Source organism: Pantherophis guttatus, chromosome 8, assembly GCF_059756535.1.
Source record: "Pantherophis guttatus breed Tessera chromosome 8, ASM5975653v1, whole genome shotgun sequence".
Classification (NCBI taxonomy): Eukaryota; Metazoa; Chordata; class Lepidosauria; order Squamata; family Colubridae; genus Pantherophis; species Pantherophis guttatus.
The window spans coordinates 57,931,512-57,949,713 of record NC_142070.1 but is presented as its reverse complement, the minus strand read 5'-3'; the positions used below and the strand labels follow the sequence as shown (position 1 = coordinate 57,949,713).

General features: G+C 41.1%; 1 protein-coding gene across 10 annotated transcripts in view; it reads right to left on the bottom strand.

Moving 5' to 3' along the window:
* Nucleotides 1–18,202, bottom strand: part of CC2D2A (coiled-coil and C2 domain containing 2A) — a 285,150-nt gene that overhangs the window by 167,564 nt on the left and 99,384 nt on the right. For 7 of the 10 annotated variants that reach the window (XM_034408876.3, XM_087875257.1, XM_034408877.3 and 4 more), the window contains 4 exons: nt 17,353–17,562; nt 15,181–15,287; nt 11,456–11,596; nt 8,923–9,067 (listed from right to left, as the gene is read on the bottom strand). In XM_034408876.3, coding sequence (XP_034264767.2) covers nt 8,923–9,067; nt 11,456–11,596; nt 15,181–15,287; nt 17,353–17,562 — 603 coding nt within the window. The remainder of the gene's footprint in view (nt 1–8,922; nt 9,068–11,455; nt 11,597–15,180; nt 15,288–17,352; nt 17,563–18,202) is intronic. The other 3 variants (XM_087875254.1, XM_060690890.2, XM_087875255.1) reach the window with 1 other exon arrangement.

Below are 18,202 nucleotides of genomic sequence, written 5' to 3'. Positions count from 1 at the left end.
TGTGGCCTTAAAGTTACCTCCGTTACTGGAGAAAATCCACCCCGTGTTTCATAGTAGTCTTCTCAAACCTGCCACACATACCCAAGCATTGAGCGTCCTGGTCCAGTTACAGAAGGTCATTACGAAGTTGATGACATCCTAGATTCTAGATGGAAACGGGGGGTTCTCCATTATCTGGTTAAATGGAAGGGCTATCCCATAGAAGAAGCTTCCTGGATAACACATAGCAATATGAAAGCGAATCTCATAATTCGACGATTTCATAGAACATATCCTCACAAACCACGACAATCTGCTAATACGTGTAATTTATCTCTTACAGAAGGACTCCTGGTGAAAGGGGAGCCGCCTGTCGAGCCTAGCAAACTGCTCGACATCGCTAACGCGTACTGAAAGCATTGAGGGACATATACATACTTGGTGGTGGTGGCACTGGGTGAAGGCGGCCGTATGCGGGGTGAGGGACGGTGGTATCGGGTGCGACGGGCTTAGGACCTTTCCGGATGACGCTGCAACCGGCATCTTCGAGAACACGCTGAGGCCAATTACGCGCTAACAAGGGTGTGGTAATAAACAAGGGCGCGGTCTAAAAGGGTTAAGGAGAAGGGAGGGCTATATAAACGCCCCGTTCCTAGTATAATGTAGTGCCGATTTCATTCGTGTTTACGAGTCACAGTGTGTAGCCATCTACGTATGCGAGTAAACCAGTATGCCAAAAAGAGCTGAAAGGGCTGTTGCTGTGTTTTGATTGCGTCTCGCACGGCCAACCTGAGACCGACACAGAAAGACGATGGGCGCCATGGGAAAAGGAAGCATTTGCAGTGAGATGGGTGCTGTTGACCCGGCGACACCTGCTAGAAGGAGGCCAGAGACCATTCGAAGTTTGGACTGACCATAAGAATCTGGAGGTCCTCAGGACCCCACGGAAGTTGTCGCCCAGGCAAGTCTGGTGGGCCCAATACTTCAATCGTTTCAACTTCGAGCTTTTCGGGGGAAAAACTTTCTGGCCGATGCCCTCTCCCGAATGCCCCAATACAACAGTGAGCGGGAGCAGGTAGTAAATGCCATCATCCCCTCTGCCCAAGGAGTAGGTCAAGTAGTCACCAGACGGCAACGTTGCGACCAGCATGGCCAATCAGCAAGTGACTTAACGACAAGACTCAAAACAGAGACATTGGCGGACCCCTGGTTCCGAGAAAATCAACATCTCTTGACCAAAAGGGATGACCTAGCATGGAAGGGGACAAAATTCTATGTCCCAGAGACTCTACGCACCCTGGTCCTCAAGAGGAGCCACAACGTTAAACCAGCGGGGCATTTCAGCTTCCTAAAGACTCTGCACTTAGTACGAAGACAGTTTTGGTGGCCCCACATGAGAAAACACATAAACAGTTATGTAAAAAGTTTTACCATCTGTGCCACGATGAAAAAACAACCAGGAAGGACTTCCTGTTGGCTCCGCGAGCCTCGAAGACGTTCTTTTGAGAGCGTCCGTTCCCTTGCTCCGTTAAAGCACCAGAACAGCCGAAAAAAGCTGTCTGGAGGCTTGGAATTCTCCCCCCGGGCAAAGGGGAGAGAGAAGAGCAGGCAGGTGGAGGTAGAGCTCCCCCAAACGCCCTAGGAAAGATCCTGGGGCGCAAAGGGTGCGCGCTCCCTAAAAGCCTGTCAAGCCGCTCCAGACCAGGGACGTCTCCGCTAATTAGCGGATTTAGAAGCCGCGACCAATCTTGCTGAATGGAAATGAGGGAATTAACATCTTGAACTAACAGCAGGTGGAACGAGCAAGGAGAAATCAGACTGCAAGTATTTTTTTACCTAACTCCAAAGTCTAGAGCCTCCTTCGGAAGTAACTACTTAGCACTTTGCAACAAAATGGCGATTGAAGCTTGAAAGGGCGGAGGAAACAGAAAGCTACAGGAAAAGTTTCGTTTTGCTGGCAGCCCTTCGCCTAAAAAAAAAGCTTTTGTGTTGACAGAAGGAGGACTTTAAACGTCAATTAATATTGGGAAATCTTTTGAGGAACTTTTCTTTTTGGCTCTGATTAAATATAAAGACTAATTTTAAACTAGAAATGGCCTCAAAGTCTGTAAAAACTGTTCCCACTAAAGGAACGGGGAGTGCTGGCAGCTCCCCAGCTCATATTCCTAGATTACAAGTTCTTGCTCCTCCAGCGGATCCACAGATTTTAACATTGGAAATGTTACAACAAGCCCTCCAAGTCACCCAAAATAAAATTGTTGATGTGATTGATGAAAAAATTAAGGAAACTAATGAAAAAATTAAGGAAACTAATGAAAAAATTAAGGAAACTAATGAAAAAATACAGGCTGTGTCAGATGAGATTGCAACTTGCAATCAGAAGATTAGGGATGATATATTAATGGCATTTAAGTGTTTGGCAGGCAATATTGAAATGGTGGATGATAGAGTTGAGGAAATTAAACAATCTTCGGAAATTTTGGATAGTAAATTAGGTGAAGCCCAAAACAGAATTCAAAGAGCTGAAGATGATGTAACAATGATACATTACAGAGATATGGAATTTGCTTTAAGATTCAGAGGGGTGAAGGAGAATAAACAAGAGAACTTGAAAGAAATGATGTCAGAGGCATTAGCACCGCTGGTGGGGGAGTCAAAAAATGATCTGGGCTGGCAGATGGACAAGCTGTACCGCGTTAATTCCTGGGTTGCTAGACAGAAACATTTACCAAGAGACATTGTGATATACTTTACTACAAGGAGAGTACGTAATGAAATCTTACAGGCTACTTTTAAAAATAAGCTTCGGGTGGAAGGCCAGGAAGTGATGACAATGAAAGAAATCCCCCCTAAGATCTTGAGAGCTAGAAGGGAGTATGCATTTCTGGTGGATGAACTGAGAAAACGCCAGATACAGTACAGATGGGAGGTGCCAACTGGACTAGTGGTGACTTACTCAGGAGAGAGACATCAGCTTAATACAATTTGGAAAGCAAGATATTTTTATATAAATGTATTAAAGGCTGGCACACCCAAATCAACTAAATCACCAGAAGGCAAAAGAAAGAAGGAAGTAATGGAAGGTGAGACAGAAGAGCTACTGACAGTAGTTCAGGGGGGAGTCTTGGCTGGTCAAGAAGAAATATTACAAATTCAAATGGCTGCTCAAGAGCTGGCACTAATTGATTTATCGCACAGAGATGGGAACTAGATTTTTGACTTGGAACATTAACGGCTTGAATTCTCCACAGAAAAGAAGAAAAATATTTCACTATCTTAAGCAATTTAAGAATGAAGTAATTTGCTTACAAGAAACTCATATAAGAATACAAGATCAAAAATATTTGATAAATGCAAGACTTGGTACACATTATGTAGCAGCAGCACCAGAAAAGAAAAATGGAATAGTTATATATCTGAAAAGAGACTTAGTTGCTAAATTAATTGAAGCAGATGACCAAGGAAGATTTTTAGCGATAGAACTTTTAATAAAAGGAGAAAAAATACTTGTAATCGGAATTTATGCCCCGAATCAACAACAAGAAAATTTTTATAATTTACTACACTCGAAATTGACACAGTGGGCATATAAAACTTGTATCCTGTTAGGGGACTGGAATGGTGTTTTGGACGTTAAAAAAGACAAGAAGGGACCTAAACAAAATATGTTAACAAGAGCAAAATTGCCCAAAGCGTTTTGGGAAATGATGGATAATTGAGAGTTGAGAGATATTTGGCGTGAAAGAAACCCGGAAGAAAAAGATTTTACTTTTTTCTCAGACAGACATCATTCCTTTTCAAGGATTGATTTTATATTAATTACTAATGATCTTTTATCTAGGGTGAAGAATACGAAGATTTGCTCAAGAACATTGACAGACCATAGTCCAGTTTGGCTGGAATTGGAGTATGGGAAAGGGCCCAGGAGGTCCTGGAGGTTAAATGATAATTTGTTTAGGTATGAAGAAAATGTAAAAGAGTGTAAAAAACTTATGAAAGAATTTTTTGTTATGAATATGCAAAAGGGCACATCTATGGAAATGGTATGGGATGCAAGCAAAGCATATATGTGAGGAATTTTGATATATTTGAACAATAAATACAGAAAGAAACGGGGGCAAAAAGAAAAGAATTAGAAGATGAGATAAGTAAACAGGAACGGGCTTTAATAGCCAATCCAACAGATAAGAAAATCAAAGAGGCAATCAATTTATTGAAAGGTCAATTTAATATGTTAATAGCAGATCAAGTGGCAACTAATTTGCGATACGCAAAACATAATACTTTTTATAATGCCAATAAACCAGGCAGGTGGTTAGCATATTTGTTAAGGAAAAAGCAAAAATCAAGGACAATAGAGAAAATAAAATATAAGGGTAAAGAGGTTTATGAGCAACAACTGATTAAAAAATCTTTTTTAGAGTTTTATTCGAGGCTGTATACTGGTGATAAAATTAAAGATATAGATATAGACAGCTATTTGCAGAAAGAGAATATTTATACAATTTCAAATGAGCAGAGGGATAGTTTAAATCAATTGATAACTTCCGAGGAAATTGTGTTAGCAATTAAGCAGTTGAAAGTGGGTAAAGCTCCTGGGACGGACAGTTTGACAGCTATTTATTATAAAACTCTACAGGAGGAAATGGTAGAACCATTGAAAGAATTATTTAACAATATACAACAGGGAGGAGAGGTACCTCCAACTTGGAAGACAGCATTTATCTCGTTGATCCCAAAAGAAAGGCATGATGATACAGATCCTAAAAATTATAGGCCGATTTCATTATTAAATACAGACTATAAGATATTTGCTAAAATTTTGGCAAATAGATTAATGATAGTAATGCAGCAAATGATTCACCATGATCAAACTGGTTTTATAAACGGTAGACAAATGAAGAGTAATGTAAGGCAAATTGTTAATTTATTAGAGTATCTGGGAAGGAACAACCAGGTCCCCACAGTGCTAGTGTTTTTGGATGCTGAGAAAGCCTTTGATAGATTGAATTGGCAATTTTTACTAAAATTAATAGAAAGGATGCAATTTGGAGAACAATTTGTACAATCTATTAAGGCAATATATCAAAAACAAACGGTGCAAATAATAGTTAATGGTGGTTTAACAGATGCTTTTAACATAGAAAAAGGAACAAGGCAAGGTTGTCCCTTGTCTCCGTTATTGTTTGTTTTGACGCTGGAAATTTTATTAAACAAGATACGCAAGATGAATACAGTAAAGGGAATTAAAATTAGACAGCATGAGTACAAGTTACGAGCATTTGCGGATGACCTGGTTGTTACCTTAACCCAACCGGTACAATCGATTACAGCCTTGATGGATATAACCTGCTTATATGGACATGTATCTGGTTTTAAAATAAATGCAGCTAAAACAAAAATAATAGCTAAAAATATGGTTAGGAGCCAAAAGGAAGAGATAGAAAGGTTAACAGGATTTGAAGTAGTTAAGAAGGTTAAATATCTGGGGGTTTATATTATGACTGTAAATATGAAATTATATCAGTACAACTATGAACCATTATGGCACAAAATACAGAAAGAGATGGACAACTGGAAAAAACTACAACTGTCTTTGCTGGGAAGGATAGCCGCTGTAAAAATGAATATTTTACCAAAATTTTTATTTCTTTTTCAAATGATACCTATACTTAAAAAAGATGAAAACTTGAAGGAATGGCAGAAGGGCATAAATAAATTTGTGTGGGCAGGGAAGAAACCATGAGTTAAACAAAAGATATTGCAAGATACTCATGAAAGAGGTGGCCTTAAGATGCCCAATTTAAGACTGTACTATGAAGCCGCTGCCCTCTCAGCAATCACAGACTGGATAAACCTAATGGAGGAAGAGATATTGAATATTGAAGGATATGGTTTGGTATATGGCTGGCATGCTTACTTAGTGTATGACAAGAAAGTAGATAAGACTTTTAAAAGTCATATATTAAGAAATGCTCTATCGCGTGTCTGGAAAAAGTATAAATATAAATTAAATGGTAGGTTACCAATATGGACAGCACCCAGACACGTGATAGAGAACATAAATTTAGAGCAAAAGCAAGATAAGATTACATATAAGGAACTCCTCTATAAGGAAGGAGTTAGATTACAATTAAAATCTATGGAGCAATTAAGAGAAGAAGGGATTATTAAGACTTGGTTTCAGTATGGACAGTTGCTGGCCAGATGGAGAGAAGACCAAAAAACTGGTATTTTGCAGCAGGATGAGAATTTGATAAAGCAAATAAGAGATAAAGGTCAAATGCATATAAAAAGGTTGTATAATGCATTAGTGGAAATAGATTCAGAAACAGATTTAGTTAAGGACTGTATGATAAAATGGGCACAAAATGTAGGTGAACCAATAAAGATGGAAACATGGGAAAAGATATGGGTTAGAAATGTAAGATTTACACAAGCACAAAATCTAAGGGAGAATTTTTACAAGATGTTTTATAGATGGCATCCAAAAAAACTAGCTTGTATGTATCCAAACTTACAACCCAAGTGTTGGCGATGTGAGTGTGAAGATGCTACATATTTTCATATATGGTGGACATGTAAAAAAATTAAGGCTTTTTGGATAAAAATATGGTGGATTATTCAAAACATTTTGACGAAAAAAATTAAATTTACACCACAGTTCTTTCTGTTGGGAATAGTTACGGATTGTACTGTAATAGAGACTAAGCTGGTTTTGAATTTAATAACGGCTGTCAGGTTACTGGTGGCACAGTACTGGAAGAAGGAAGATCCACCTACCATTGAGGAATGGACATTAAAAGTTGTGCATTTGGCAGAAATTGTCAAAATTTCTATCTTATCTTAAAGACCATTCAAATGAGAGATATATATCGGAATGGAGAAGATGGATTGATTATATACAGAAGAAATATCCGAATAAGAAGATTCATATAGCTTATGAATGAAATAATTTTAAGTAGTTTATATCTGTTTGTTTGTTTGTTTGTTTTTGAGTTATAAGGAGTTAAGGACCTAGGGAGAATATGTAATGTAATAATTTGTTAGCATATTTTAGCTTTTGATTTGTGAATGCTATACCCTGTGCTTGTTCTGGGAAGTCTAGGGAGGGGGATGGGGGGGAGGGAGGGGAAGGAGGGGTGGGGGGGTGAAAATGTTTGTATTTTTTATAAAACTTTTCAATAAAAAAAAAAAAGAAAGAAAGAAAGAAAAAACGACCAGGAAGACCTCCCAGGCTGCTGCAGCCAGTAGCTGAACCGACAAGGCCATCGGAGGAGATTGCAATGGACTTCATAGTAGAACTGCCGAGAAGTGGTGGAAACACAGTGATCTGGACTGTAATAGACTTATTCTCCAAACAGGCACATTTCATACCCTGAGTGAGCTACCCTCAGCCTGCCAGTTGTCCAAACTGTTCCTGAAACACATCTACCGCCTGCATGGAATACCCAGAAGAATCATCTCCAATCGAGGTGTCCAGTTCACAGCAAAATTCTGGAGGGAATTCCTACGGTCCATAGGGTCATCCCAAGGCCTCAGCTCAGTGTTTCACCCGAGCACCAATGGGGGGGTGGAGAGACTGAATGCCATGATAGAGGTGCTACGTCGACTACCAACAGTCTAATTGGGTGGACCTCCTATCTTTTGCGGAGGTCGCGTATAATAATGCTGTCCACAGTAGCACAGGACTAACCCCATTTAAGGTAGTGAGTGATATGGATTTCGTCCCCATGCCAGAGTACCCAAGGGAGCCCCCTTCCTCAGTCAGTTTGACTGATTGGATGGAAATGTTGAAAGAAACCTGGGAGAACGTCAAGAAGGCATTAGCCAAGGCGGCACAATCCTATAAGAAACAAGCAAATAAGCACCGAACTCCCCAAAGACCATTCCGAGTGGGAGAGAAGGTCTACCTCTCCACCAAGTATTTGAGACTCAGACTCCCGAGCAGGAAACTGGGCCCGAAATTTATAGGACCATTCCCTATAGTAAAAGTAATCAACCCTGTTACAGTACAACTGCAGCTGCCCCGACTACTAGGGAGGATACACCCTGTTTTCCACAGTAGCCTCCTGAAACCTGTGGTGGGGTCAACTTTAAGGCCGGTGCCATGTGACCCCCCCGGGCCCCTGGTCATTGGGGGCCATACTCACTATGAAGTACAGCAAATTCTCGATTCGAGGTGGCACAGGGATCATCTCCAATACTTAATCAAGTGGAAGGGTTACCCCTTGTCAGAGGCTTCCTGGGTGAAAAGCAGAAACATCCAAGCTGACCGCCTTATAGCCAAGTTCCATGCAGATCACCCAGGCAAAGCGGGAGGGGGCGGGACACACACACCCGGACAGGGTAACGGTACTTAACTTGTTGTTTGTCTTACACAGGCCACCCTGGAAAAATGAAGGGGGAGGGCCGGATGTCAGCTCTTCAAGCTGCATTTACTCTAATGCTGACACAGGAAGAAGAAGCGGAGGCATCTCGAAAGGGACGTTTGACTTTTCACCTACTTATTTTCCCTGGAGATAATATCCCCTAGGAGATGGGAGGGGAGGGGGGAAATTCCTTTGAGTTGGAGCAGTAGATAGAGGTAGAGTGACTTGGAAGATGGCCAATGAGTGCAGGGGAGTGGGGAACGGAAAGGGAGGGTTTTGGTCTGGAAGTCAGTGTTGGCTGCAATTGGAGTCGGATTCAGAATGTCGTGCTTAATAAATGGGAGTTTTACTTCAAAGACTTTGTTTGAAATGCAATTTATTTGAGACGACCTTGAAACCTGACACTTAATGATCCAGCTAGCAGGCTGTTAAAGTATATGTATTTTAAAGTTACCAGAATTGAAAAACACTGTGCTAGACAACGAAGCCCATGCCTAATCTCTTTCCCACATTAGCCAACATAGTATGTGAACAAAAAACACTTCCCACCCACAATGATGCTGACTCAAACCTGTGATTTCCATGCCCGAAGTTCAGTTTTATATTTATCCATTTTCATTTCATACTCTTCACTATATTCTTCTAGTAATTCAGCTGTTTCAGCCTGAATTTCTGCCTCATAGGCCTTCTCATCCAACTTCAGGTCAACTTCTTCCCTTCAAATAGTAATTAAAACCAAAGCCATAAATAAAAACAGTATTGGTGTATTACATTCTAACGTGTTGTATTTTTCACATGATCAATATTGTGGCTTCATTTAGAATGTGTGTGTGTGATTCTAAAAAATAGTGAGTGCAGCAAGTGGGAGAAATAAAAGCCAGAAAGGTTCTCTATCTCAGTTTCTATCATGGCTTCTATCATTTTTGCCTAACTTTCTTTTTTGAAAGAAGCACAAACATGAAATATAATTCCTTCAGTCCAATACATTTTATGTTGTCTTTTTTCCTCAAGAAATGCAATTCTTTCCTGCTCACTAATTCTTTATGAGGTACAAAATTAAGAGGCACCCCTTTCACTGTCCCTTTGGACATTCCTTCTTGCAAATGCTTGAAAGGAAACAAAAGGATTACAGAAACATTAATCAATTTCTTTGCCTGCAGGTGTCAGCTGTCTTTGATTGACTGACTGGCTGTTTATATCGTACAGGATACAAAGGATATATTTGCATGTTATCTAGATTATCCTAGATAACTATGAAATATTGTGAGAGAAGCAGTCCAAAAGGACTGAACTTGAAATCTTCTGTCTTCAAACAACTATTGAACCACACCTTCCATACTAGCATTTTATCCTGAGCTTGGAGGAAAATCAGGCATTTAAATCAAAGCTGTTTCAGGTATTCTGACATCCAACAATCAATTGTTTTCTTTTAAATTGTGCCCTGATGTCATATAGAAACGTATTTCTCAAACAAAGTTCCATCACTGCTGTATCTCATGAGGAGAAGAGTAGAGGGATCAATTAAACACACTTTACACAATTGAGAATCATTTCATATTGAAGAAAAGGACTGTTCTCTGCCTAACAGACAAGCATTTTGCTGCCATATTCTTTGGGAAGTTATAATTTGTGGCTGCAATGTTTTCCCCAGAGAGGCTGAGAAATGCAAACATATGCATGCCCATTATGGATATTCATAGAACATAGAACAAGACTATAAATCTAAGCAAACTATTTTTTTGCTCCTTTGCAGACAGCTCTCCATACATACATTGTTCCACTGTTGAAATATACAATACACAGATACACAAACAATTGCATATATACAAACAACTATTTTACTGGGTTTCTTCAACTTCATAAGCTGTTATAAGGACTGAACTTGAAATATTCTGTCTTCAAACAACTATTGAACCACACCTTCCATACTAGCATTTTATCCTGAGCTTGGAGGAAAATCAGGCATTTAAATCAAAGCTGTTTCAGGTATTCTGACATCCAACAATCAATTTGTTTTCTTTTAAATTGTGCCCTGATGTCACATAGAAACATATTTCTCAAGCAAAGTTCCATCATTGCCTCCGTTCTGTGGCAGTTTATACAACTGCCTATGGGGCAGATAGCATACTTAACTATTGCTTTTATTCAAATTCAGCCCCTTGGCCAATTTATTGGTGATTTGGATAATAAAGGAAATTCCCAGCCCAACCTGGGCAAAGCTGGAGAAAATTTTAACTTTTTATTCTGAAAAAGCATTCAGTCATGTAGCGCTCTATCTTTAAGCTACAATAAGGCAGAACTACAATTTATGACCACAATTAAGCCCTAAATTTATGTTGCCAAGTGAAAAATTTGTTAAGTGAGTTTTGCCCTGTTTTACAACTTTTCTTGCCATATTTGTTAACTGAATCACTGCAGTTGTTAAATTAGTAACACGGTTATTAATCTGGTTTTCCCATTGACACTGCTTGTCAGAAGATCACATGACCTTGGGACACTGCAACCAGGGGTGAAATCCAACAGGTTCTGGCAGGTTCTGGAGAACCGGTAGCGGAAATTTTGAGCAGTTTGGAGAACCAGTAGCGGAAATTTTGAGTAGTTTGGAGAACTGGGAAATGCCACCTCTGGCTGGCCTCCAAGTGGGATGGGAATGGAGATTTTGCAATATCCTTCCCCCAAGAGTGGGGAGGGAATGGGGATTTGGCAGTATCCTTCACCTGGAGTGGGGTTGGAATGGAGATTTGGCAGTATCCTTCCCCTGCCGTGCCCACAAAGCCACGCCCACAAAACCACGCCCACAGAACCGGTAGTAAAAAATTTGGATTTCACCACTGACTGCTACTATCATAAATGTAAGTTAGTTGTCAAGCATCCTAATGTAAATCACTGACCAAGAGGATGCTGCAACAGTCATAAGTGTGAAAATGGTCACACATCACTTTTTTCAGTGCCATAGTAACGTCAAACAGTTCACAAACAGGTAAGTGAACTACTTGTTTATCATCTCAATGAGATCCAAGCCTTAGATTTAAGTCAGAAGCAATGTATGCAGAAAAGCTCTAAATTTAATATATTAAATAATGTAATTCCTGCAAAAAGCATACTTTCTCATGAAGAGCTTCAGGGGTGTGTTAATAAACTTCTGAAAATCCCGCAGGAATTTTATTTCTTTCCACACTTTAATCATGGCTTTCAGCAATGCTCGATCTTTTTCTTGTTCATTATCGCGAAGTCTTCTTGTTTTCCTGCTCATGAATATAAACATTTCATTGCAGGGAATATACCAGTATACATTAATATACATCAAATAACGTTAGCAATATTGAAAAAATGACTATAATCACTCAGTTATAGTGCAGCAGGTCAGATTATCGAATCCCAAATCAATTAATAACCAGGTTGCCAAGAGGATGCACCTTACTTTTCTGGGAACATAATAAGGTCCCTGGGATAGTGGCAGGAAGCAATATAGGTGCAGTCATTTTATCTCTACAGAAGCATGGTGCCATCTTACTCAAGCAGAAACTACCAGTGAAGAAAAACTGACACTCCCTATTCTCACTACAGTCTCTATCTTATTTTGCCAATAGTTTCCCTGACAACTGGCAAAATCTTTAGGACCAAGCAAGATGTGGCCTTAATGCTTATAGAAGGCAGAGTATTGGATGCAACTGGGTCGGCCTGGATGGTTGGGCACAAACCAGAGCCGGGCACATTTCATTCCACTCCAGCACCATGGCCTAAAAATGAGATAAATCCACAAAGCCTCCCAGAATCCATGCTGGAGCCCTGCGGTCGTCGATCCACTGCCCTCAAGAACAACTTCCCTGTCACCCTCTTCCTCTTCCTCTTCCTCCGCTGGATTGGAGGCTGTGAAGATCTGGATGGGGGAAACCGTTCCACCTCAACCTAACAAAAAAAAGGTTTTGGCCCACCTGGGTCTTGAGAGCTATCATGCTTTATATCTTCTCTCAAGGGAGACAAAACCTCATCTTCTCCAGATCATTCTGTCTATAATTATGGTAGGAAATAAGTGAGCTTTCTCCATGATTCCCTTGCAACTTTCAAAAAAGAAGATCTGGCTGGCGGGGTGAGAGGGGGTCCAGGAGCTCTTTGGCTTTAGCCCAAGTGGCTGTGAAAGCCAAAGGCAGAAAGCAAGTTTTTCTGGCCTTGGAGGGCAGTGCTCATCACCTGCCCCTTCATTGGCTTGGCATCAAGCAGCTGCCACCACCCTAGGAGTGCTGAGTCAGACAAAGACAGGAGGAGCGATTAACAGGGTGCAAATAAAGCTGGGGTCCTTTCAGATCACCTGGGGAGGGAGGGTTTGAAAGAGCTCAAATCTCCAGCTACACTAAAAGCTCCATGGTGATGCTGGTGCTCTTATAATCTTACCTGAAGGAAGGCAAATAATGGGGGGATTTTGACATCTTCCTCCCCCCAGGGCTGAAAGAACATTCACTTCCCTCCTGCCATCCTCCCCACTTCTGAGAATTGCAAATTTGCACTGCTGCTGTGAGTTTTTCCATTCTGGTGCCAGAATCCCCCTTAAAAATAGTTTTCCAAGACCCCACCCCAGTGGTGGAATTCAATTTTTTTTACTACCGGTTCTGTGGGCGTGGCTTGGTGGGCGTGGCAGGGGAAGGATACTGCAAAATCTCCATTCCCACCCCACTCCAGGGGAAGGATACTGCAAAATCTCCATTCCCACCCCACTCCAGGGAAAGAATACTGCAAAATCTCCATTTCCTCCCCGCTCCTGGGGGAAGAATATTGCAAAATCTCCATTCCCACCCCACTGGGGCCAGTCAGAGGTGGTATTTGCCAGTTTTCCGAACTACTCAAAATTTCTGCTACCGGTTCTCCAGAACCTGCTGAACAGCACCCCTGCCCCACCCCTTCTCTTCCCTCAACTCTCAAATCCACCATGACTCATTGATTTCTATGGAAATTCATCCCACTTGGAAATGTCCTGCCCCGACCTCTGTCCCTTTGATCTCAATTTGGGGTGTCCTCAGTGCTCCCCCACCCCCAATGACATAAAGTCACCTCCTTAAGACTTCCCCTGCAAGCCTGTGTATATATGTTTGCATATTACCAAGATATATTTTTACAATGTGTTTCTATTCTCCAGGATCATTTTTACTTGCGATGTGTGAATCCCCAGATCAATGCAAAAAGATTCTCAACTTGTGCATTCTTCTCCTTGGTGGGTGAGGAGGCCCTGCCCCATCCTACAAGCTCATAAAAAAAGAGGAGCCTTGGTTGGGGGCAGCCTCCAACCTCACCCCACTCCATGGATTTCTCATCACAGGCTGAAGTTCTTCACTGCCCACTTGACTTTCTTTCCTTGCAACAGGATAAGGGCAGCTTTCCAATCGTCCAGGTCTCCCTGCCCACCAATTTTGTCACTGGCATGTGACAGGAGTCCTTCTCCCTTCCCTTTTCTCCCTCCTGGCTCCCTGGCTGCCAACAAACTGAGGGCTGCCAACCTGCACCTCCTGGCATACCCAGCTTGTGACGGTCCCTCCCTGCCCACTGCACTGCTCACTTCCCCCAACCCACCCCACTTCTGCCTTTCACAATGGCTGTTGGGCTGAGACCAAGTAGCTCCCTGACCCACCCACCCCGCCAGCCTGATCTTCTGTTTATTTGGAAGTTGCAGGGGGATGATGGAGAAAGCTCAGTTTTTCACTCCCGCAGAGTTCTGTATAGACAGAAAGATCTGGAGAAGGTGAGGTTTTGTCTCCCTGGGGAAAAATATGAAACATCATAGCTCTCAAGATCCAGGCGGGCCAAAAACCTCCCTTTTGTTAGGGTTCAGGTGGAGCTGGTTCCTCCCCATCCAGTTCTTCATAGCCTACAGTCCAGGAGGAGGAGGAGGAGGAAGACGTGGAGGTGGAGGTGGAGAAGGAGGAGAAGGAGGAGGCAGACAATGGGGAAGTTGTTCTCGGGGGTTGTGGATTGACTGCCGCTGGGCTTCTGAGCAGGCTCCAAGAGGCTTCACAGATTTCTCTTCCTTTGAGGTTGTGGCACTGGTATGGGACAAAATGGTTCTTTCCTCTGTGTCTGGTTCCCAGCAGTTTAAGGAGGCGAGGAACTGGTGGGGTGCTGAGTTTTCCCCACATCCAGATGGCTAAGGTGACTTGTTCCACATTGACTTGGCTGTGCCCAGGAAGTAATGCCCACCCGGTGCAACCACCTGCCCATGCCCATCCATCCGTGCTGACCTGACCACATCCACTTGTTCAAGCCCACCCAGCCATGCTCCCCTATTTGTGTCAACCTGGTCACAATGCGTTGTCCTACACCCTCTCAGTTCTCCCATAGAAGGGAGAAAAGGGGGAAGAATATTCAGACTTGCAAGACTGTTACTATAACCTTACAATAATAGCAATATTGGCCTGGATGACTTTGGTTTCCTAATCTGGACTAACTGGAAAATGTGACAAGCTGTCCCACCTGATTTGTCTCCATAACACTTCCTTTTTCCTACCATTCTAGTTGCTCCCAGAAATGGCACATAAGAAAAGGACAATAAATAAAAGGTGTTTTATCATACCAAATGGGACTTAGACAAAGAGGGACTTAGAAGAGAGTCATAAACCTTCTGCTGGCTGACCATTATGTAATTTCAATTAAACAAAAAGATCTACCTTACAAAATAAATACTTGAAATACTCATGGAAAAAAGAGGTTCTTACGAAATTCCAATGACAACAGTTCATTTTATTAGAGCATGACTCAGTTCCTTTCCAAGAACCACTTTTTCAGCTGGATAACTTTTTTAAACTTACAGAATGAATAATAGAGCAATTATTAATTTACTCACCTTATTTCAAGCTTATATTCAGTTATGCTTTGTTGGACTACTAACTTTGGAATTTCACTTTCGGCAGTATCCAAAATATTTTCTAAAGAATTTCTAAGAGCACGAAGCTAGAAAATAAGCTTATAAATATTAGTATGATTTGTTTGCACCACCATATGAAATCATTATATTTCTGTATTTTTCCTTATTACTAGCAACATCGATAGACCTGCTTTTCTATGAAAATGCCAGAAGCATTCTCCAAAATAAACCTAGGAAGAACATGGAAAATATGATTTTTTGATTATTTTTCAATATTTTTGTCTCGCCCTTATAGTTGCTTTTATTTTAAATTACATTCTTCCCAATCCTGAAGTCCAAGATTTATAATTCTAACCAATGCATCCATCAATCAAATACCTAAAAGCAAAGAAGATTATGAAGAAGATTCATACAAAGCAAACTTGGTGTTTAAATCTTTTCAGAATTCAATCTTAATTAATATCTACTGTTCATTTGAGAGTTTACATGAACTTATTTTAACAGCAGCTCAAAGATTGAATATTCAACATATATCACTTTAGAGGACAGGATATGTATTATTATGTTTCAGCCCATGAAGTTGTGGGACCCAGCACAAAAAACTGGACAGCCATTTGTCTGGTGGAATGAGACTATTGGCAATGTCCATTTCTCTCCCAGCTCCCCACTACAACTGACCCAGTGGCCTTTCATTCTCTGCTGGTCCTCTTCTCTCACCAATGGCCCCTTACCCCTCCACACCTGGCCCTTTATCCTGGCTGATTCCCCGAGTCACGTTTTTACCCAGGTGATTTGCTGCATGGGACAAGTAGCTGCGCCTCCCGGCAGCCAATCCAGCATTGCATGGCTGCAGATGGCAGTGATGCAGAGGCAATGGGGGGCAGTGGGCATTGGGGAGATGATGGGTGGCTGGATGGCAAGTTATTGCAGTTGGGCAACGGGCGATTGTGGAAGTGCTGGAGAAGGGGAGGTGCACTTTTAATTTTTCTTCACCATTTAATGGTTTTTCTCTCCTCATCCAACCTGCTCCAAATTCTCAGTTTTCTTAAATGAAGGATGATTGTGATGCAGGGACCATGTTTTTAGGATGGCACATTCATTGCTGTGGCAGGACAGGAAAAAGATCTTTCCACTTGGGAGAAAATCAGGGGTGAAATGCTATCGGTTCGGACCAGTTTGATAGAACCAGTAGCGATGGTGGCGAGTGGTTTGGAGAACCAGTAGCAATGGCAGTACGAGGCTCCACCCAACCAGTCGTCATTACTTCCTGGTTTTACTTCCTTTAAGCAGGAAGTAAACTGTTTTTACCCTCTGCGCATGCCCTGTGCATGCACTTCTGAACCTGTAGGGAAGGTAAGTAGATTTCACCCCTGGAGAAAATGTTTGGGGGGAGGGAGAAGGGAAGGATCATGAAACACCTTGACTGTTATTTCAAGAAGTCTTACAGCAGGGGTGTCAGCATCAGCATTATGGTTGCCCTCAAAGGACCACAAGGCCAAAAGAGGAGAGCTGGCACCCACAGTGGGCAGTGGACAGGACCTGGCCCATGGGACAAAAGGTGGGGATACAGGAGTATGGGGCAGCATGAGCCAAGCATCGATGGGGGCTGGCTCCAGGTCACCCTTTCCGCTGTGTGGCAGGGCCGGAGTGGGGAATGAGGTACTCACACCAGATGCAGAGCTGCAGTCTGGAATGGCCAGGTGCCTAATGATGCACAAGCCACCCCACAATCCTGAGATCACCTGGCTTATTTTATTATATATTATTTAGAACATAGAACATAGAATAATAGAATTGGAAAGGACATCAGAAATCTTCTAGTCCACCCCCTGCTTGAGCAGAAGACCCTATACCATTTCATCTTCTTTCCTTCCTTTCATTAGACATACCCAATTCCTGCAACCATTCTCCATGTAGTGGATAATATCACAGCTAAGCTAATAACTCAGTAAACTTTGCCAAGGACAAGTAGTTAGCAGTATATAATTTTTATCTAATAACAGAATAAGGTTTTCTGATATTCAATCGCAAACATATTTTAATATTTGCATATTTTTCTATAGACATAAAGACTTCTGCATATTCTACAAAAAAAAAATGATTTCTATTTTATTGACACATTTGCAAACTGAAGAAAAGTATCGAAATTACCTTATCTGTAAGGAGTTTAGTAACATTTCTCTGTTTCCTGGAGAGATACTGATCAAATAACTGAGCCAGTTTTGCTGCCAGAATATGTTCACGGCTAAAGCAAGGATGATGTGTGAATATTAATCCTGAAATGTCAATATCCAACTGAAAGCAACTTTGTGGGTCATCATTTCCAACGATGTACTGGTTGGCAAGTCTCATTTTTAGAGCCTAAAATAAAAATTTAAGCAACTACATTCACACAGAAGTATGATAGAATAAGATTTCAGAGAAACATATAAGAACTGGATCATACATAATCAACTAATTTGGAGGCTTTTCTTTTCAGCACAAAGTATGAGCCTTTGGCTCATTTTACATATAACTGAGATTAACTATACCAAAGACTAACAAACCAGGAATAAATATCACTTAATGCCTAAGGATAAGTTAAATAGAATGTGGAATTGACTCCACATTTATCAAGAACTTCTTCATTTTTCATGTTTTATTTACTTTATTTGAATAACATATAACAATTTGTTGTCTGAGTACAGTTGTTTTTAGGCAATAGTAATCAAAATGTTTACAATAAAATTTATCATAACATTGATACTATAATAACAATAATATTTTGTCTATTTTATCAAATTTCCATTTTGACATTTATCCTTTTTATGTCCCTGCATTTCTAACTTCTGTTTTTACTGTCTAACTAATGGTAAAATAAGTCCCATGTCAAAAAGTATTCAGTTTCTTCTTTGTCCTTAATAGTAAGCGTTAGTCTATCCATTTCTGCACATTCTAATATTTTCTTTATTACACTCTCATCTGTCAGAATCTCGCCACACTTCCATTGTTTGTTTGTTTT